Below are 22,290 nucleotides of genomic sequence, written 5' to 3'. Positions count from 1 at the left end.
GAGGCATCAGCAAAAATCAGTGGCTACAGGATGCTAGGGAGGGCAGCGTCAGAAGGATGAGTCGGTCATTCTTTTTAATACTAACCCCTGACCCCACTCTCAGTAACATTGATGTTCGTAAACTTTCTAATAATCTGACTTCGTGGCCTTGAGCTCTACTTGATACCAGCGAACTAGAGATGTGGCCATAGCCTCAGGGTTTTAGAACTGGTGCACTTTCAAAGCAGCTTCCTTCATCACTCTCTGCATCCTTTCTACCTTTGAAACCTCCCCACCTCCCTCCCCCAACCATCTTCCTTAAGATCTCTAGCCATTCCTGTTTTCTTGGCTATCACTTAGAACTGAGTCCCCACTGCAGACCAGTTGAGCCAGCATCTGATGGGACGGGGCTGAAGATACTGGCCTTTGGTGAAAGCCGCCGCGCCCGCCCCCGGGGATGGCGTCTGCCTGCAGGCCTGAGAATCTCCGTTTCTTGCCACTGCTGCCCTCATTTCTTTCTTTTAACGACCAGTCCTAACTCAGCTTGAGAGGGGTTAGTGAATCTGAATAATTTTGAAAAGTACGGTACTTGTGGCCATTTTTTATTTTTAATTTTTAATGAAAATTTTGCGTGCATCCTAATTTTTATACTAGTTCACACTAGACTGTCTTAGGGCCCAGATCTCCAAATCCGTCTCATTGATATGATAGCTTAACATCAGTTAAATATGGTGAAGTTAAAATATATGACCCAGAGATCTATATTTGAATTCTGTTTGCATTTTTAAAGGTATTCAAATCGTGGAGTAATATCTTCAGCAGTTTTCTAAAAAGATGCATTTATGTTTAATATAAACAGTCAAGCACACAAGAAGGAAAAGCCTGAAAAGATATAAAGCTATTAAATGAGATTTTTTTCCAGGCGTATTCACATTAAAGATCTTCTATAGTGAGCGTGTGTTTCTTCCATATTTTAATAAAAACAATCTTGAAAGGAAAATGTACCCGAGACGAAGTAGGGGGTGTGTGAATGTGTGTGTTATTCTTAGCTCTTGAGGCTAAACTATTCTGAGTATTGAGAATAGGACTATACTGAGAGCGAGTTAATAGCAAGGCTTGGCACACGAAAGCTAGGATTCGGATCCTTGTTATTTTTGTTTTTGCTTATTATAGCTAAGCTAAACTTGTCTCATCTGATGGTTGGCATTTTGCTTTGTTGAACAAGGGAGAGTCGTGAGGTGATTAGTCCATAACAGGGGCACCAGAAAATGATGACACTAGTAACTTATTGTTTGTTTTTTTAATGATGATGGTGTAATTTTAACGATAATATCTGTTATTGATGGTGCTTTCTGATAGATGATTATACTAGGAACAGAATATTGACCTAGTGTCTGTTCATCTTTTAGCATTGGCTGATTACTGAAGCAATTTTTACTTAACGTGTGCATTTGAATTTCAATTTTAAATAAGACACAATTAGAATAAGTAGTTTCAACCAAAACCTGACAGTAGTTATCTCCCGGTTCTGTTGTCAAGTAATTTTAGTAGTGCTTAAAAAATAAAAACAAAACACTCAATTTCTAACAGATGTTTATTTCTACTCTTACTTTTGTTAGAATAGGTTCCTTTAAAATTGAGACGGTTGGAGAACCTATTGCTGAAATAATGAGAAAACAGCATTGTGTGGTGATGTTTCAGGAGGCGGATTTCTTGCGAAATGCTGTTTCACTAATCCTTGGGGAAATTTGGCTGTGAGCACGCAATTATTACATTTTTATCCACAGAAGGGCTAGAGTTGGCACCATGTCCCTCATGGTCGCCAAAGGCAACGCGTTGATTTAATTTGTGCCCCTGTGGCAGACACTTTTGAGTGATTTAGTGATTTTTTTTTTTTATGCTACATTTTCTGTCTCCTTCCCAGTCTCCTGCCTTTTGTCGCCCACTGCTGTTTCTGGCTGAGCCCTGAGGCATCTTGTGTTGGTTGGGGAGCGCAGAATGACCGGAGGCCCAGATGGTTGTGCGGGGTGTCCCTCTGGTGTCCCTGGCAGGGTGGAGCCTGGGCGGTGCAAGTGGGAGTGCTGGCCTGTGGGGCGGCCAGTCCTACAGACGGGCAGACACAGGACACCCCTTAGTTAGGCACGTTTGAACTGTGCCCTGGGGCCCGAAAACTGCACCCCAAGAGAACTGCATTTGGGGAATTTTGAATTTTTTTGGAGGAGTACTGTGATTTTTTAAAAACAATTTGTTTTAAAAAAGTTTTATTGAAGTATAGTTTGATTTACAATGTTGTTAATTTCTGCGTACAACATAGTGACTCAGTTATTTATATATGAAATGTTAATCACTCAGTTGTGTCTGACGCTGTGACCCCATGGACTGTAGCCCGCCAGGCTCTTCTGTCCATGAATTCTTCAGGCAAGAAGACTGGAGTGGGTTGCCATGCCCTTCTCCCGACCCAGGAATTGAACCCAGGTCTCCTGCATTGCAGGTGGATTCTTTACTGTCTGAGCTACTGGGAAAGCTCCCCCCCCCACACCCCCCCACACGTTCTTTTCCCTTATGGTTTATCACAGGATATTGAATATAGTTCCCTGTACTATACAGTAAGACCTTGTTTATCCATTCTGTATATATAGTAGTTTGCACCCCTTCTGCACCCACCCCCTCCCCCGCTTGGCAGCCACAAGTCTCTTGTCTGAGTCCTGAATTATGATTCTTGAATCACTCACCTCCACTGTTGTATTTCCTGTTTGTGCCTCTGATGTTTTTAACCTCGATGTGGACACCTCTTCTCCTAGGTCTGGGGTCACGGAGGCAGGCGGGGCGAGCTGGCCGACGGGCAGCCGCATTACACTAGCTTACACTACCTAAGGGCTCTAAAGAGCGCTTGTATATGTTTGTCAAAGCCATTTTTGTGTAATAGATTTTTGTTTTCTAAGTACACTCTTAAGATAACCAGAAAGAGGGAGGAAAAGTAGATCTTACATTCACTGTATCTGGAAATGGCTTCTTTTTTTAAAAAAAAAAATGCAGAGTGGACGCAGATATCTACCAGGTACCTTCGCGAGCAGTTGGCCAAGATTTCCGACTTCTACCACCTGGCTTCCAGCGCGGGCGACGGCCCTGTCCCCGTGCCGCCCGACGTGGAGCAGGCCATGAGGCAGTGGGAGTACAACGAAAAGTTGGCATTCCACATGTTCCAGGTAAGCCTCCTACGGAACTTAAGACTGAGAGCAAGTTCCTTACACTTTCGTTTTTGGGGGGGCGATACATTTTATCATCATATGAACTAGTGCATTCAAAGAAAGCCATCCAGCATAACTCTGAATTTGTATTAAAGGTAACATCTTTGCCCTGAGATGACAGCTTCCTATTATACGTATTGATCGCCAACATTCAGTGATGTCAGCTCTTTTAATGCCATTAATTGGCTTATAATGGCACTATTAAATGTAATCCTCCCAAGCCGTGTAATTTTGCAGAAATTGGAGATATTTATTCAAAGAATTTTTTATGCTGATGCCTCCTGTCTTATCGTAGATTTTCTTTAGAGCTTAGTTATTCTGTGGAAAGGTCATCTTAATTTTGTTTGGCTGCAGTTTAAAATATGGTTGGGAGGATGGTAAGACATTGAGGACTGATTGAAACTCCCCCCCTGAGACCCTGACGTGCGCCATACTGGCCAGAAGGCGGCACCTGCGCTGTTACCTGCCTCAGTCTTGGCTCTTGGTGAGAAGGGAGGAAGGACGTATTCAGCTGCAGTTGTCTTGTCAGCATAGACTTCTGTGACCTGTTGTTGTGATGGGGTGGGCGGGTAGAAAGGATGTGTGCTTTCTATATTTCAACCCTTAGAACTTTAATTATAATTTCCAGGTGGTAAGCAACTTTTTCAAAGAGCTCAAAGTAGGAAACGGCCTGGTCTTTTGGGAGGTAGCTTTGTTAGTTTTAAATCAGTTAAGAAAAAAAAATGCTTACAAATCCTAATTTCATTTAGCAGAGGACTCCTTCGCTGCCTGCTCTGAGCTTTTATTGAGCTGAGGATTCAGCCTGCATCTTTGAAAAAGTGTCTCTAAGCACGCTTAGTATTTTTGAATGATTATTTTTTAGGAACATGGAAATCAGTATCTCCTTTATAGGAAGCAGTTAGGTTATAAACTGATGAATCTAACTTTAATGTTAACATTTAAAAGTTCATTATATTTTAATTCATTGTAATCTGAAACGTGAAACTGACTGGAGTGTATATGTGTGCAGACATTTGTGTGCAGAAATAAGGGTACAGGTGCATAACAGAAGCATCTTGAGGATGAACATTATGTCATCCTTGAAAGTCATGCTTATGAAGATTCTTTTTTTGAACCTTGCATTCAGCATCTCTTAATCCTTAATGCAAAGTTCCATTTTATTTATCTCTTTAACATGAAGTTTACTTTATTGGTCTGATAATTTTAAATTGTACTTTTTCCTGTAGCTAAACTGTTAGCTGAAACATTTAAAAAATCATCCGTAAGGGGAATTCTCTGGTGGTCCAGTGGGTAGGACTCCCTGCTTTCACTGCCAGGACCCAAGTTTGATTCCTGGTTGGGGAACTAAGATCCCTTGGTGCAGACAAAAAAGAAAAGAAATTAACAATAAGTGAATACTTTGATATGAATGTGGTGTCAGTGTTACGTTTTAAATATAGAAACAATAACTTAGCAGTGTATTTTTAAATGAATTGTCAATCATCATGGTGGTGGACCGCTGGTTATACGGTCCATTGACATATCAGAGCTGCTGGGAACAAAGTAGGGCTTCATTCTGACCACTGAGATTGCTACCAGAGTGACCATGGACGCTTCAGTGACCTTCCCAGAAGACGTAACTTTGTGTTTCTATCTTTGTTTGTCTTGCATTTTATTGGAGTCTAATTCTTTACAGTGTTGTGTTTCTACAGTCCAGCAAGTGAATCAGCTTCTCACATACACACACACACACACCCCCCACACACACCCCCCACACACACCACACACACACACCACACAGACACACACACATACACAGACACACACACATACACACAGACATACACATACAGACACACACAGACACACAGACATATACACACACAGACACACACACCACACAGACACACACATACACACAGACACACACACACCACACACACACACACACACGTGCACACACATACACACATGCACACACACACATACACATAAACATACACACAGAGACACACAGACAACACACACATGCACATCCCCCCCACATATACACACTCACAGACACATACACACACGCACACACATACACACACCCCCCACACACATACATACACACACACACACAGACATACACACACCACACACATACACAGACACACAGATACATACACAGAGACAACACACACGTGCGCACACACACACACACACACACACACACACACACACACACCAGACACAGAGACATACACAGACACACATACATACACATAAACACAAACACACACACAGACACAGACACACATACAACACACACATGCACACACACACAGACACATACATACACACATGCACACACTTGCACACACAAATATATATATCTCTCTTTTTTGGATTTCTTTCCCATTTAGCTCATTTGTTTCTGTCTTGACTCTTTTATGATGTGAATCATAATATAAAGCTATAATATGCCATTAAATATATGTGTACATGGAATGTCATAACGAAGTGTATATTTATGTGTGTGTGTGTATGAAGGCAGTAGATGAAAACGTTAGTAGTGCTTATCTTAAGGGGGCTATACCACCCCTGTGGAACATTTTGGAAATCTGTGGGCATGTTGTTTTTAGTGTAGTTATGTCAGAAGTTTATATGCCATTTTATTATAAATTCCTCTCACTTCTTGTAGGCCATTATGTTGGTTTTTAAAGTTATATTTTGTAGGTGGGTTATGGTGTCTGAAATTCCTCTTAGGGCAGGGAAAGCGGCCCCAAGCGGCCTTGGCTCTGAGGGGTTTCAGCCTCTCCTGGAGACGGTGGTGTGAAAGGCGCTTTTGTGCTCTGTATTGATCAGCGTCGGCCGAGTCTCCTCCTGCGAGGACGAGTTCATCAGTTCAGTTCGGTCGCTCAGTCGTGTCTGGCTTTTGGGCCCCGTGGCCTGCAGCACGCAGTGTACCGTGGGTTCTTAGGACACTGAAATCTAGCCAGGCACTTGACATGCCCTGGGAATCTGAATGCTTCCAAATTTTCTTTCTTGTAGGAATTAATTTTTATCAATTTAGAATGAGGCAGGTATGCAGAAACAACCAAAAAAAAACCAAACTCCAAACCAACTGTGCAAAATAACACCAGTTACTTTCTTTCTTCAGAATTTGAACTTTCATCAACGAGACTGCTTTGCAACAAGGAAAACAATAGTAAAATTACACTTACACATAAAGATAAGAGTGTGTGGGTTTTTTTTTTTTTTAATTTTAGTTGGCTTTGCTTTAACATTATCAGTGTAATTTTTCTTTGTTCATCTAAGGAAGGAATGCTGGAAAAGCACGAATATTTGACATGGATCTTGGATGTGTTAGAAAAGATCAGACCAATGGATGATGATCTTCTTAAGCTCTTATTACCACTAATGCTGCAGGTATAGTACATGTAATCATGAGCCAATTGATTTTATGGGCTAGGAATGAGTCTGCTAAGAATGAAGAGGTAAGTAGAGGTGGCTTTTTTGAAATGGAAGGAGCAATGATCTTGATGTTACAACACTCGAAGTGATAAGAGGCTTTCGTGTAAGTTGTGAAGGTCACTTGTACTAGCCACGTGTCCCTTTCAAGTATTCTCACTCACATGAATTTCCCTCGTCCCTGAGCTGAGCAAACAGCTCTTTAAATACTGTCTCCTTCACATAGATCCCTGTGAGAACAAACCCCATTAATCTCTGTTTAGGGATACAGAGGGTCTTCTGCATTCTTTTAATATTCTTTGAGCCCCCTGGGGGTGGGAACATCCTATTTTCATGACTGTCCTAAGATGTGTTAAAATTTAGGCTATCTGGATGAAACTTATTTAAAGAAAAATTCCTGGAGAAGTAATTCATGTATTTGACCATTCAGGCCATGTGAAAGAGTGTCCAGTGAAAAGTAGCCAGTCCCTTCCAGAGACCACACCATGCTAGTGATCTGTCTTCCCCGAGACGTCTGTACCTGTGCTGTCCGCTCTAGTAGCTGCTAGCCAGCCGTGACGCGTGCGCCCTTGAACTGTGACAAGTTCACATTGCGATGTGTTCTTTGTTTAAAGTGCCCACCAGGCTCGGACCTGGTATGGAAAAAGGGGTATATAATATCTCGCTAATACTTTTGTGTTGATAACATGTGGAAATGATAGCATTTTAGATTTAGGTATGGTGAGCCAAATAAAATACATCTTTCTTTTAATTTTATCTTTGTGTGTGTTTCCCCCCCACCAATGGATACTAGAAAATTTAAAATTACATGTGTGGCTTGCATTATATTTCTGTTGGACAGCACGGGTCTGTATTAGTCCTTCTGAAAGCTTTTGATTTTGCCTGTAATGATGAGAAGCCTGGATGGTAATGGTTATCTCACCGAGCAGCCGGAGACGTGACTGAAGGCCGGTGTCCTTGTGTTCCTCAGTATTCAGATGAGTTTGTCCAGTCGGCCTACCTGTCCCGTCGTCTCGCCTATTTCTGTGCCCGGCGCCTGGCGTTGCTGCTGAGCGACAGCCCCGGCCTGCTTGCCGCCCACTCGCCCCATGTGATGATAGGCCCAAACGGCTCGAGCCTCGGGGCCCCCAGCCCCGGGCCCCCCGGCCCCGGCGTGAGCCCCGTGCAGCTGGCCTTCTCCGACTTTGTTTCCTGCGCGCAGCACGGCCCCCTGGTGTATGGGCTCAGCTGTATGCTGCAGGTAAGTCCTCGGCCCTTCCTGCTTTGTCTCCACATTCGGTGCAGCAGACAGCGGACTTGGGGTGATGCTTCACCCCCCACGTCACAACTCTAGTTTTATCCTGGTCTAAATAACTGATAGATGGAAGTTTCCTGTTCTTGTATGCCTGTGTTGGATCACAATGTGAGAGGATTCATCGCTTCTGTCTCGATGGCTATCATAGTTCTTTATTGGGGCTGTTCTATGATGAAAAAATTGTTCAGGGAACCCGTGGAATAAGTCAGCTGTGTGACTGTTCTTTGGGGAAGACAGCTTCTCCATGCAGCATTATGTAGCTTCCTCAGTCCGCAGCTTGAGATGGTTGCCTTCTCTCTCTGTTTAAGATCTGAATGGTTTTCTCAGACTCTGTTTCGCTGCCCAGCATCATTGCTGTGTGGCCCGGGAGCATGCCAGCCGTTGGGCCGGTGCCACCAAGAGTGAGATACAGCCCGGTCCTAGACCTGGGAGCTCACAGGTCAGTGTTCAGTCACATTTCTTGGGCTCCTGATGTGTCATGCTCCTTAGTAAAAAGGGCTTTGAGATTCCACGTGCTGAGATGAGGGAAGGTTGGTGGAGGGATGCTCAGGGGACTGATTTGAGAAGTGGGACTTCTGGTTCAACCTAGAATTCAGGGAGCTTTTCTGGAGGAAGTGGTCCGGGCTAGCACTTACCATATTGGTTTAAAAAAAACCCAACCAAACGAGGTGCAGCCTGTCCTTGGCAGAGGGAAGAGTGTGGAGAAAGGCCTGGAGGGGGAGAGTCATCCTGTGGGCAGGTTGGCTTTCTTGGGACATAAAGTGTGCGATGTGTTGGGGGTCAGGGATAGAATACCCCCCGAGTGTCTTGTAATTAGGATGTCATTGGGAGGTTTTATGCAGGGAGTTTTATGGTCAGTGTGTGGTTTGTTAGATTGTTTTGGCCGCAGTAGAGGGAAGGTCTTTGGGAGTGGGAAGCCTAGGGGACAGAACGACAAGGGAAAAATCAGTTTGGATGAGTCTGTGTAGGTTCAGTTTTGGACTGTCTTACCTCCAACTGATATGTTCAAGAGATGGTTGCTTGTCTGATTCTGAAGACAGGGGCAGACCACAGACTGGGCCACTTAGGGCCACTTAGGATTTGGGCCACTTGGCTGGTCAAGACCTGGAGAGGAAGCAATCTCCTGAAGAATTAGTAGTGAGGGATGATCTGTGGCCCTGAGGGAACAAGTAGGTAAGAGATAGCAGGGGGGAAGGTCCCAGAGGTGACCAGGGAGGTTTGGCCAGGCTGGAGAGAGAAGATTGAGGTGGGAGAGTATTGTTACAGAAACAAAGATGATGAGACTGTTATGATCTCATCAGTTATAATTCAGTTGAAATGATAAACACAGTAGCGTTTATCATGTTCTAGGCACTCTTCTGAGATGTAGGTGTATTGCATCATTTAGCTCTCAGAATCATCCTCTGAGAAAGGAGCCAATGTCATTCCTGTAACAGGAATGATGAGATGGTGGCATAGGTCACGCAGCAGGTAAGAGGCGAAGCTGGAAATCGCACCCAGTGGGGACCCAGAGTCCACACTCGTAACCACCACGCGGGACCGCCTCTGTGGGCGCTGCGGGAGGTTTCAAGGGGAGTGAGTGGGGCTCAGTGCCCAGGTGATTGGAGAGGTCTGATGAGGAGACTGTCTGACAGTACGGGGGCTGAGATGGTCAGTGAAGGATCGTGAGGAGTCTTGTTAAGGTGTGGGCCGAGGACCGTTGGAGATTTGAGAATCATTCCTGTGAAGGGAAGAGAGTTTGATGCTAGGTGAGTGGAGATTTAAAAAAAAAAATTTTTTTTTGCTTTTTGATGGGCAAGCCTGAACGTATTCCTAAGCTAAGGGTACACTGGTGGAGGGGAGTCTGAGGCTAGGAGCAGAGGATTGTTGGGTGGACCGGTGCCCTGGATACCGGGGGCTTTGGAATTAAGAACGCAGGGCACTAGTTCCCCGTGGCCAGGAGACGAGAAGAGGAAGGCCGTGGGGTGTGGGCCAGTGAAGACCAGTGCCCCTGCTGGGGGGCTCCAGGGCCTGAGTTTATCTGATTTCCATGACGATGTCTCCTGGGCCTCAGAGTCTAGTTTTTCAATAATTAACTTTGCATACTAGAAGAGAAAGACTGCGTTCATCCTCTGAGCTGGTGTAGCTGAGAGGCACAAGAGCATGGTGGGGAAGACGCCTTCCAGAGTCATTACCGCCCCGATCGTAGCCTCTGCTCGGCGGGGTGGCAGCTTTCACGTTGAGCCTCTGTTTCCCACGTGTGGATGGGGGCTGGTGAGAGCTCTTACCCTGCCACTTCCAGGACAGTGTTCAGCACACAGTGTCTGCTCAGTTTAATGAGAACTATAATATTTGGTCCACAGTTAGGATTAGTGCGTGTAGTGATTCCAGGCCTGAAACCCCCTTGGGCTGGCCGCTCAGCCCCTCTGTGGCTTCCGTTCCTCTTTGGAACGGTTGGGAGATACCGCTTCCTACCGCTGGGGTGGTTGTGATGTGTGAGTAAGTTGGTCACAGAAACTGCTTTAAGCCAAAAGGAAGCGTAGGTAACAGGGATCTTAGGTGGCCCGAAAGCCTTAAAAAACATTTGCTAACTGGCTTTCATAGAAAAAGTGTGTTGCCCAGGCCCCGTCCGGGGTTGCTGCCTGCCCAGCGTTTATGAGGCTCCATATCACACCGTTATTTGAGAGGTTAAAAAAAAAAAAAATCTTTTTAGATTTTACAGCCCTAGAAATTACATATTTTAATTGGATGAAAAACATTGTTTGAGGAGACAATTTTAAAATTTATTGCATCTTTATTAAATTTCCTAGGTTTGCTGTGCCAGAATTTAGCTTATAGATTATGACATTCCTTAATTTCTCAACAGGTGTATTTTTACCTATTGAAATGAATAATTCTGTCATAATTTTTTTGTCTCACCATTTGAAAAGTTGAGAACGGGTTAAGAAAAGATGTTCATGTTTTAAGCACACTCGTTGGAAACTGTAACGTGACTTTTTTTTTTTTAAAGCTCTTAAGCATTTGTGATACTTTTTTCCTCTGACTTTTACCACTTTATTTCCAGACTGTTACTCTCTGTTGCCCAAGTGCCTTGGTGTGGAATTACTCCACGAACGACAGCAGGAGCGCGAACCCGGGCTCGCCGCTGGATCTGCTGCAGGTGGCCCCCTCCAGCCTCCCCATGCCGGGCGGAAACACGGCTTTCAACCAGCAGGTAGACTTGCTGTTATGGTGGTCTGAGGGGTGTTTTCACTCTTGAGCAGCATCACGGTGCAGTGGGTCAGGCCTGGTTGCAGCAGCCTTGGGTTCTTGGGTGCCTTCTCGTCGCTATCTCCATCTCTCTGGGTGAAGAGGGAAGGCCATAGCCTCTGTGAACAGCAGAAGTTCATCATACTGTTCCTTTTCTTCTGAACGTCTTGCTGGGCTGTTCTTGCAGAGACTTCTGCCCCCCAGATGGTAATTATGATGGTAGTTCTGGTATAAGATCACGACACTCAGGATTAATATTAATGTATCAGAGTCTATGTGCTAGTAGAGTCATATACTACAGAGCTAGGAGTCTGGGTATTTAGTAACTATTATATATTTTTATTAGGGCTGGGTTATTTGGTTCAAAGGCTGAAGAAACTTGAACCACAGGACTGGGACAAATATTTAAAATAAAAGTTCTGTTTTTTCTTTTTAAACCAAGCAGTTTTCTTAATAAAACATGGTTCGTTGCTTTCAGACATAGAAGAGTGGTTCAAAGATGGTATTTTTAGAACTTTGACCTTTCTCTATGATGTCCTGAAAATATTTCACTTGTAAAGATTTTTTTGGGTAAGCATTTATTTTTGTGAGCATTTAGCATTGAACACTGGCATAGAGTCAGCACTTGTAAATTTTAAAATGCGCTTCTCGGGCAGCCGCCTGCATTTCCTACAATGCAGTCAAGACTGTGGTTCACTGTGGGATGCTCTGCCTCCGTGGAAAACCCTGATATGATTTAAACAGCTGCCGTGACTTTCTAAGCACAGGTTAATGAGAAGTGATTATCTTTCAGGTTCGGGCAAGGATTTATGAGGTAGAACAGCAGATAAAGCAGAGAGGCCGTGCAGTGGAAGTCCGGTGGTCTTTTGACAAGTGCCAAGAGTCAACAGCAGGTACAGAGCCCGGCAGGGGGAGGAGCGCTTTTCAATGTTGGGTTTTACACTGTGTCTCTGATTCTGGGTACTCCGCCCTCAGTCTGAACAAGGACGCTTTGGACAGAGTTCCCTGCTGAGTTTTGGGACGTTCTTTGGTCTGTGCCCTTTAGATCTGGGCTGTCTAGAACGTCAGGTTTGATTTTGTTGCCGATTCTTTTATGCGGAAAATAATAATGTCTTAAAATTCCTCTTGTCGCACCTGATGGTGATTCTGTAGTATGCTGCTCTGGTTTTGTTTGGCCTTTCTTAACTGCTTGCTTGCTTTCTGCATCTAGGGGTGACCATTAGTCGGGTTTTGCACACGTTGGAGGTATTGGATCGACACTGTTTTGACCGAACTGATTCCAGCAATTCAATGGAGACGCTTTATCATAAGATTTTCTGGGCAAACCAAAACAAAGACAACCAAGAGGTAGCTAATATTTTTTTCTTCTTTTCACCTTTAATTTTCTTAGCATATTTTCTTCTTTTTATTCAGTTAATTCTGGAAATTAACTGAATTACACTTTTCTATGAAGTGTATGTAGTATCCTGCAAGACATCTGCACTGTGAAATCACTCTTTTGGACTAAAATTCCCTAAAAATGAAATGTCCATTGGGCTGGTCTGAGTATATTGGTTGGGAAGATTTTTTTCTTAGCCCTTTTATCATCACACTTAGCATTTTGCTGTTAGTGGAATATCCTTCATGTGATTGTACATGATATAATGGTTTGGCTTTAATTTAGGGGGAATGTGTTTTAATATTTGGCATATCAGGGAGCAGTGAATTAATATTTGTGGTCATGGTCTTTGAAAAATCTGTAGACAGTTATTTAGACAGGATTCTCTACAGAAACAGAACCAATAGAGGAAATTGTGTGTGTGTGTGTGTGTATAAATGTATATATTTTATAAAAATATAAAGGCGAGAGAGATGTTTATTTTAATGTATTGACTCACATGTTTGTAGGGGTTAACAAGTCTGAAATGTGTGGGGCAGGCCAGTAGGCTGGAGGCACAGGGGAGCTGTTTTTTCTTTTCTCTTAAAGCCTTCAACTGATAGGATGAGTTCCACCCTTGTTATGGAGGATAATCTGCTTTATTCAGAGTTTACTGATTTATTCACCAAAAAAAAAAAAAAATACACCATCACAGCACTATTTAGACTGGAGTTTGACCAGGAAATTGGCAACCATAACTTAGGCAAGTTGACACATGAAAGTAGCCATCACAGATGATTTTTATCTTACGCTTTCCTATCAGTGTCTCACTATTGAACTACTCTAGTAACATAGAATTTTCAGTCATATTTTCTCAACCTTATTTTGGGAGAAATAGAAGTTTTCTCTGCTTCTACATGCATGTAAAGCATGTGTAGCATATCCAAGTTGTGGAAGCACTAGGAATGCAGTTTTAGCACATGGTACCCACCTCGAAGGAACATTCAATTTAATTTGATTGAAATATAGTTGATTTATAGTTAGATTCAGGTATACAGCATAGTGATTCAGTATTTTTATACGTTATACTCCATTTAAAGTTATTAAAAAATAATGGCTGTGTTTCCCTGTGCTATATACGAAGGAACATTATAGTTAACTGATCTTTGATTTTCGTACTAGGCTTTGAAAATGCATAGGTGGGGAGAAGGGATGAAACAACAACCAAAAACTTCTCCTTATCCTATATTTATGTTAACCTTTATCCTCCATGTGATGTGAATTTGTTCCAGGTTACTCTTTTTATACCTTCCCAGGTGGCTCAGTGGTAAAGAATCTGCCTGTCAATGCAGGAAACACAGGACACATGGGTTCGATCCCTGGGTTGGGAAGATCCCCTGGAGAAGGAGATAGCAGCCCACTGCAATATTCTTGCCTGGAGAATTCCATGGACAGAGGAGCCTGGTGGGCTACAGTCCATGGGGCTGCACAGAGGCAGATACAGCTGAGCACACACGCATGCCCTACCATTCTTTTTTTTTTTTTTTTAAGGTAATTTGCAAGTCAGTGCCTTGCTTCTCAAAAATAAGGTTCTTGACTGTGATGCCAAGTCAGGATGTTGGGAGTGAGGTCTAGGCCGGGTGTGTTTTGGACTCATCATGAGAGAGTCTCGGTAGGAACTCCCCAGTATTCCTGTAGGGCACACTGCTGGTGCGTCTGCCTGATTCTGCCTGTGGACGCAGGTTAGAGTATCGCTGTGGTCTTTTGGTGTGGCGACCTGAAAGTCTCTCTCTTTGCAGTAAAGACTTTTTATTAGATAAAAGGCTTTAAGAGTGCTAAGATTTTTTAATACACATGCACGCTAAGTCCCTTCAGTCCAGTCCGACTCTCGGTGACGCTGTGGACTGTAGCCCGCCAGACTCCTCTATCCATGGGATCCTCTAGGCAAGAAGGCTGGAGTGGGTTGCCATGTCCTTCTCCAGGGGATCTTCCCGACCCAGGGATGGAACTTGCATCTCTTACGTCTCCTGCACTGTCAGGCGGGTTCTTTACCACTCACGCCACTTGTTAATTCACAGAGGTGAGTTATCTGCAGGGACAGTGGGGACACCCGACCTTCAAGGTGTCCTTTTAGATTGCTCAGCTTCCTGCACGAAGTGTTGAGCCAGGACGGTATGGCTCTTTGGAGGGAATTTTACCAGATCCTCCAGAGCCACGTCGGTTTTGTGGTTGGCCTGACATTTAACTTGCTAACGAATGAGCTGACCCACTGCAGGATTATATGCCTCATTCACCCAACCGAGCCAGCCTCTCAGGGAGAAAATGCGGAGTGTCTTACCGAGGACAGAAATGAGGTCTGATGTTTTTGAGTAGTCACACTGTAAGGTTCTGGATTCTGTCTCACACACGGTTGCCTCCAGAGTGGGTCGTTGAGATGAGCTGTTGGGATAGGGGTGTGTGTGAGAAGAAATGAACAGAACGTCTATTTAGGTAACATTTAAAAAGAGTTTACACTGTAAGCAACTCTGGTTTAAGTTTTATAGCGAATGTATAAAAATTATGAATAACTATGTGTATGTGGCGAGCATTTACTAAAAAAGCAAAACGAAAGAAAATCCAGCTGAGCTGAGCGGCCCTGTGAGAGTTGTTTGGAAGTCGCTGCTCTCAGCTCTTGTCAAGAGTGACCGTTTCCACGTCGGCCGTGGGGAGGCGTGTGCCACTAGAGGGCGCCATGTGCCCGGGGCTCCGCTGGAGTCACAGACTTGGTTGGGAGGAACGTCCATGCTACCCATTCAAGAGTGATGATATTGAATGTTGACTCAACTCCAGAAAAATTTGATGTGTGAGTGGTTGCTTTGTGGTTACTGAGCTGTTTTATGAGTAAGACGAAAACTGCATTTTAAATCTGTGATTCAGACTGGTCACCTTTTCTTAATAATCTACCAGAAAGAGTTAACTGGACAGATCCTTCTGAAATATTTATAACAAGAATTTTTGCAATATGACTTTGGCATCTGTTTGTGTGTGTATATCAAGGTACGTGTGTATATGCCTGTAAATGACAGTGGCTCATCTCTGTGTTTCCTCTTCACTAGGGTTTACTGTGTTCTTGACTTCTGAATTTTATTTATTTCTGAAATTCATGTGTGAGGTGCAGAGCTGTTTTGACCCCTGGTCAGCTATGTGACTCTGAGCAAGTTGCTAACAGGCAAGTTACTTGTGTCTTAATGCACTTTCTTGCCTTGGCTCGAATACTTCCTTGCTCTGTCTGTCTCTAATAAGACATGAGCCCTTTGCCTTAAAAAGTTGTTACTGTTAACGCTAGTAATGTAACAGTCATTATCAGTATTGTATTGGAAGAACCAATGTGATGAAGCTATAATTCTCTGATGAGTGGTCTTTCTGTACAGTGGTCTGGTTAGGATTCAAAAACACAGCTCACTTCTTTAAAATACACTTCCCCTTTGCTGCTTTCATAATTTGTTTTAGGACTTAGACAACATGGTAGGTGACAGAACAGCCGAGCAACGTCTGCCGTTGCAGGCAGGCTGAGGTTCGCTCTTGCCCAAGCCGTGTGTAGGTAGGGGCGCCTTGGCCCCTGACTGCAGAACCGCTTCCCCATATCTCTTTGGGAAACTTGAACTTTACCCCATGGATTCTCTTTTCTCTGGAACTGCTGATATGGGAAATTCAGTTCTCTTCCTCTTGCGTTGGGCAGGGTGGGGTGGGGCCAGCTGTCCAGATGACACACGGGGTCTGAGGTTCAGACCTGTGTGTCCTCGGTCTCGGTATTCCGTGAAAGTCCATTGAGAGCAGTAATGCATGGGATGAAGGCGTTCGAGGCCTTAGTCCCGCCCCCGTGGTTGAACTGTGGTCTCAGAACGAGAGGAGGACAGTGTCCCGTGGGGGCCGGGCCGGGCCGTGGAGAGCATTATTCCCTTACACAGCCGCCCCCCACCGTCCCCCAGTTGCCTCGTTGTCCCAGCAGCCCAGCTGCTGCTTCTGAGTGAGGGCCTAGGTGGAAACACAGCATCCAGAATCCTTGACGTTTACTTACTCTAGAGGGATGCTGCTTGGCTCTGCCTTCACTGCAGTGTGAGGGTTTGTGGGCTGCCGTGGACAGGGCACCCAGAGGATGGGGCCAGGGTGACCGGGAAGGGGCCCCACTTTCTGAGGAGGGCGCCCTGTCTCAGCTTCTGCTTGGTTTTACAGACCCACTGTCGCCTGATCACCCAGCCTGTCAGGAGAGCCTGGATGTGAGAGTTTGTACGTGAGCTCTCCCAATCGTAAATCACTCTGCCAGCCAAGCAGGACGTCTTTGTGGTTACGATGCTATTTCATGAGTAAGACGAAAACTACATTTTAAGTCCTTAATTCAGACTGGTCACCTTTTCTTAATAATCTGTCAGAAAGAGTCACTGGACAGGTCCTTCTGAAATATATATAAGAACTTGCAGTATGGCTTCGGCATCTGTGTGGGTGGGGGCCGTGTTTGCTCAGATGCCTGCCCCCTTCCAGGCCCTGCTCCGCGTTTTGTACACTTACTCACGTCCTTGCCTGTTCAGCGTTTCAGAACCGCTTCTGCTCTGCCTGCCGCGTGCAGAGAAGACTGGTCCCCACGAGGCGTTGCCGTAGGGGCCGTGGGGGCCTCCTAGGGCTCCAGGCCCTCACAGCCTGTCACACGTGACCCGCAGGCAGAGTCACGTTGCTGACCTCGCCCCTGAGCAGCGGGGAGGGAGGGCCCCCATCACTTCCTTTTGTGTGACTTCTCCCCTGGTTTGTGCTGGGTGTGGTGTGTGGCGGGGGAAGCAGCTGTGTCTCCGGGTGCCCCGAGGACACGGATAGAAGGGAAAGTCAAAAGGAGGCAGGAGGAGCGGCCTTTCGCTTCTGTCTCTGGGGCTGGAGGAAGCCGCCTCTCCCCTGAGTAATGCGAAGGCCGGACCAGCTGCGGTGGACGGCGCTGCTGGTGGACGCACGCTTCCTCTTCTCTGTTGTTAAAACCAAACCGATGTATTTCATGTTTCTATTTATTTTCTATCCAGGCTGTTCACAGAGCGCTCCCTGGGCAGGTGTGATGAGTTCACACGGGTTTTTTTGAATGGAGAATCCAGAGCAGGGCTTCCTTCAGCTCTGGTCCAGGCCTCCGGGGCCAGTCCGGCTCTGCATCCATGTGGCCGCAGGACTCTGCCCGCACGGTCCGCAAGGCCTCAGCCCCGTTTCTCTTCTGTCCCAGCTCTGCTTGTTCCGTGTCTCCTCCTGCAAGCGCGGGGCCCTGCAGGCCCAGGGCAGCGTTCCTCCTGCTCAGCAGCACATCATCAGCCATGAGCACCGCGCCGGGGCCCGGAAAGCCCTTGGGAGACATTTACTGAGTCGGTGTCTCGGGTGCTTGTACAAAAGCTGCTGGGACCACGGATGGGAAGCAGCACCCCTCTGAAGGCTTTGGCTTGTGGGCGTGAGGGCGGCCGAGGCCTGCGCAGTGCGTCGGGTTTACCAGGGGTTCAGGCAGGAGAGGTCGCGCAGAGGTGCAGGCGGCGGGTGCTGACAGGACAGCTCTCCCCCGGCGAGGCCGAGTCCGTGCGTTTCCTGGATGGCGTCGCCGACAGTTCGCCTGCCTTGATGAGTCTCAGTTCTGTGTTTGTGAAATGGGTATTCTGTCTGCTGATGGGAAAATTGTGCAAAACTGTAGGGCTGAAACATTTCAGTATTTTATAGCTGGTAGACAGGTACTCAATAAATGCCAGCTGCTGTCCTGACCGATGGGTTTAGGGAGGCAGTGAGATGGAAGCAGTGTGATCCCTTGGGACCTCTGTAGGTGTGCATGCATGCGCACGCACACACATGCACCCTTCTACCCATCTCATGCACACACACACACCCACTCATCTCTCACACACACACCCCCCCACACCCACTCATCTCTCCCACACACACACATACCCCTCTACCAGTCTCACACGTGCACACACACACACCCCTCTCTACCCATCTCATGCATGCACACACATGCCCCTCTGCCCATCTCTCTCACACACACACCCCTCTACCCATCTTTTGCACACTTGCACAGACACACCTCTGCCCATCTCACAATCCACCAGTCCATAAAGCACAGCCTAGACCTGTCAGCCTTTTTCACGTTCCTGGATTCTCACAGAGGCTTTACCCTCTGTAGGGAAGCAGTTGGACAGAATCAGCTCGCCTCCCCAGACACTGTGTCTGAGTACCGTGTTATAAGAGAGGTCATGCTCATTTCAGTGCTTAGGGTTATTTTTTTTTTAAATGTTGTTGAAGAAAAAGTCACCTTTTAAAGACCAGGAATCAAGACTTACGTGTGCAACTTAACTTGCTCCCTTGTATCTGACTCTGCAACTCCATGGACTTTATGTAGCCAAGCAGGCTCCTCGGTCCATGGGATTCTGCAGGCAAGAGTTCTAGGGTGGATTGTCATTTCCTTCTCCAGGGATCTTCCTGACCCAGGGATCTCCCGCACTGGCAGGTAGATTCTTTACCATTGTGCCACCTGGGAAGCCCTGGACTCAAGATAAAGAGGTCAAATGAGGCCAAAGTCAAGCGAACCCGGAAAATACCACAATCTGGCCCCGATTAAGGTGCCCCGTGCCGGGCTGTTCGGACACTTGTCAGCGCTGCTCATGGCTCAGCCGGAGCTTGTTGAGCCTCAGAGTGACCCATCTCCCTACTGATGCCCAATGGAAGCATTGCTAATGTTTGACAGCTGCCGTTTTCTTCTTCCTTAAGCTAAATCTATTAGGTAACGGGCATAATGTACTTAGGGGAGAAAGGGGTGTGGCCAGACACTTAGATTTTAATGCTATTGAATCTATTTAGACTGGGCTGGGTCTCTGGTTTGTTTTCCTTTTTTCTTCAAACTTTTCTCGGATACTTTTTCGGCACTAGGCACCGCTATAAGAAATTTTCCCTGGCCAGTGAGACACCTATTAAACAATGTTTGTTCTTTAATTCCCTACTTTACAGGTGCAGGAACCGAAGCTTAAGAGGATGAGTAAATGGTCTAAGCACGCACCCAGCTCGCTGGTGGGTGGACAGGGGTGGGCGCCCTCGATGGTTCCGAACAGCATTCTTAACCAGTGCGTCTGTTTCTTATGCTGTTTCTCTTTATTTGTGTTGTCTTTTTTTTTTTCATTGTTTGTTTTTTGGATGCACTGGGCTTTGTTGCTGTGTGCAGGCTTTCTCTAGCTGGGGCACGCAGGCTCATTGCAGGGGCCTCTCGTTGCAGAGGACAGGCTCTAGGGTGTGCGGGCTTTGGTAGCTGCTGCTTGCAGGCTCTGTAGCTCTGGTGCACGGGCTTGGTTGCTCTGCCGCGTGTGGGATCTTCCCAAACCAGGGTTTGAACCTATGTCCCCTGCAGGGACAGGTGGCCTCCCAACCACTGGACCACCAAGAAAGTTTGAGTGCTGCTGTTTTAAAAAAACTCATTTGATGTCAGGTAGCTGAACACGCACGTGTCAGATGTAATTTTGGGAAAAGGAGGGAAAAACTTGTGTAATTGTCATGAACAGTTCTCCATATTGATACGGGCATATTGGTTTGTGGGGATATCCTCTAACTGATTTTAAAAGCTTGGCAATTGTAATGTCGTATTTATCTTAGACAATCCTCGAGTTGGGAAATTTGGCCTTTGTAGGGCATCGCAACTCTGAGGCCAGTTCAGATGTGGACGTGGGTCCTGGCTCTGCAGTGGAGTGGTTGGATGGCCCCAGCCTGGTTACTGGGCAGCCCACTCCAGTATTCTCGCCTGGAGCCTGGCAGGCTACAGTCCATAGGGTTGCAGAGAGTTGAACACGACTGACGTGACTTGGCACACAGCCAGCGATCATTCTCTTTGTACGGCGGCCTTAGTAATAGACTCCACTTCTCATGGTGGCACGTGGTAAGCACTTAGTAAACGCCACTTGTTACGTTCTTAGCTGGGCAACTTTGGTTGTCAAGTGACTTGAACCTAGCACTATGTTTTAGAAATTTACATTTCCCTTCTTTAGGTTTCTTTCATTCATCATAAGAGGCAAGCAGTAAAGTTTGTTGTACCATGTGGTGACAACTTTTGGAAAAAGCCTACTGTTTCAGTTATTTTCAGTTTGAGAGATGTGGCACTTTTCAAGGACCTGGAGTGATTTACTTTGTGATTCTAATGGATCTCAAATGGCTGCTGTTACTGCGTAATTTTGTATTTCCCAAAACTGTTTTCTTTATTCATTTTGTTATTTAAATGATGATGATTTAACTGAGGGATAGGAAATTAATTTTTTTGGAAGAGTGCAAATTAATGACAGTTGACTTAAATACTCAGAGCAATTGTTTTAATTTTCTTATCTACCTCCTGTCTTCTCAGAACTTGGGAGTAGTACTATTTTTAACTGCTGCTTGAAAGAAAACAAAGGGAAGTCTTTTTTTTTTTTTTTTTTTTTTTTTGCTTTTGTGGTGTATGTTGTTTTTCTTAGATGTCACAGGACCTAAAGACTATCAACACTGATTCTAAGGATGTGAAACCAAGAAAAACTACTTTTTCTGCTCAAAAATCAGCTGTCCCAAATATCTTTTGGAAGTGCACATATGGAAATGCTCAGATACAGAAAGATTTTTAAAAAAATGGATACTACTTATATTTAAGTAATACATCTTCTGAGAGTGTGGTTGATAATCTGAGTGTGTGGTGATTCTGTTAGAAATGCTACCTGTGACTCTGTACAGCAGGCTTACGTTCTGTTAGCAGCCGAGACCACTTTTTACCTCATGTAACTCTTGAAATTCATCCGGATCTCCATCATCATGTGTTGTTATCATTACGTACCATGTTATTTATTGGTGCTGTAATGTGAATGATGTCTTTGTCCAGAGATGACCATTTTGTTCAATGTTGACTAAGAGTGATTAATTATATTTATCAGCAGGCCCTTTTAGTCTCAGATTAAAAAGCTACTAAAGAGCTTTGTTCAGTATCTGATCTCAAGTGCTTTTGGTTTGCTGTTGCTTACAGTAACGAGTCATTGATTTTTCCTGTCCTTTTTATGGTACTGTTTTATAATGTAGTATATTAAGAGATTTTTTTTTTGTTTTAAAATAGTCTTACCAGGTACCTTGTAATTACTAAAGGAAGCCTGCTTCTCAGATGTAGTTGCCAGTTTTTTCCTTTTTTGTTAAAGGATAGACCTGTGGTTAGTTTCTAGAGATTATTAGATTATTGAGTGATTGAATAAGAATTGAATTAAACTTAACCTATTTAGTCTGTGTCCACCCTCTCCTAGGAAAGAAAAAAATGTATCAAGTCCCCCTTATGACGAGAATCTCTCTCTTCCTTTGGAGTGTCTTTATTACAGATGTAGGTAACGCCATTAATGATGATGGCTGCAGCAAAATTAATAATGATTTTAGTTTCCTTATTTATGGCTGCACCAGGTCTTCATGGCTTTGTACCGTCTTTTTCTCTTTTGGCGAGCAGGGGCTGTTCCCTCGTTGGGGCGTGTGAGCTTCTCGTTGTGGGGGCTTCTCTTGTGGCAGAACTTGGGCTCTGGGTTCTCTGGACCTTGGTAGTTGCAGTGCATGGGCTTAGTTGCCCTGTGGCTGTGGGACTAGGGATCGAACCTGTGTCCCTTACATTGACAGGTGGATTCTTAACCACTAGACCACCAGGGAAGTTCCTAAATTTTAGTGTTTCGCCCCTAAGAGTGGGTCTCGTGCTTATGAGGCCAGATGGACAATGCTGGTAGTTGAAG

At 45.2% G+C, this 22,290-nt stretch overlaps 1 protein-coding gene across 5 annotated transcripts in view; it reads left to right on the top strand.

Annotated features, from left to right (window-relative positions):
- The window catches only part of MED12L (mediator complex subunit 12L), a 347,565-nt gene that overhangs the window by 69,083 nt on the left and 256,192 nt on the right, over nucleotides 1–22,290 (top strand). For all 5 annotated transcript variants that reach the window (XM_043474000.1, XM_043474003.1, XM_043474002.1 and 2 more), the window contains 6 exons: nucleotides 3,016–3,185; nucleotides 6,510–6,620; nucleotides 7,633–7,902; nucleotides 11,000–11,149; nucleotides 11,978–12,077; nucleotides 12,395–12,531. In XM_043474000.1, coding sequence (XP_043329935.1) covers nucleotides 3,016–3,185; nucleotides 6,510–6,620; nucleotides 7,633–7,902; nucleotides 11,000–11,149; nucleotides 11,978–12,077; nucleotides 12,395–12,531 — 938 coding nt within the window. The remainder of the gene's footprint in view (nucleotides 1–3,015; nucleotides 3,186–6,509; nucleotides 6,621–7,632; nucleotides 7,903–10,999; nucleotides 11,150–11,977; nucleotides 12,078–12,394; nucleotides 12,532–22,290) is intronic.

The sequence above is a fragment of the Cervus canadensis genome, chromosome 7 (genome assembly GCF_019320065.1).
Source record: "Cervus canadensis isolate Bull #8, Minnesota chromosome 7, ASM1932006v1, whole genome shotgun sequence".
NCBI lineage: Eukaryota > Metazoa > Chordata > Mammalia > Artiodactyla > Cervidae > Cervus > Cervus canadensis.
The sequence above is the reverse complement of the archived record's forward strand: the minus strand, read 5'-3'. Positions and strand labels throughout refer to the sequence as shown.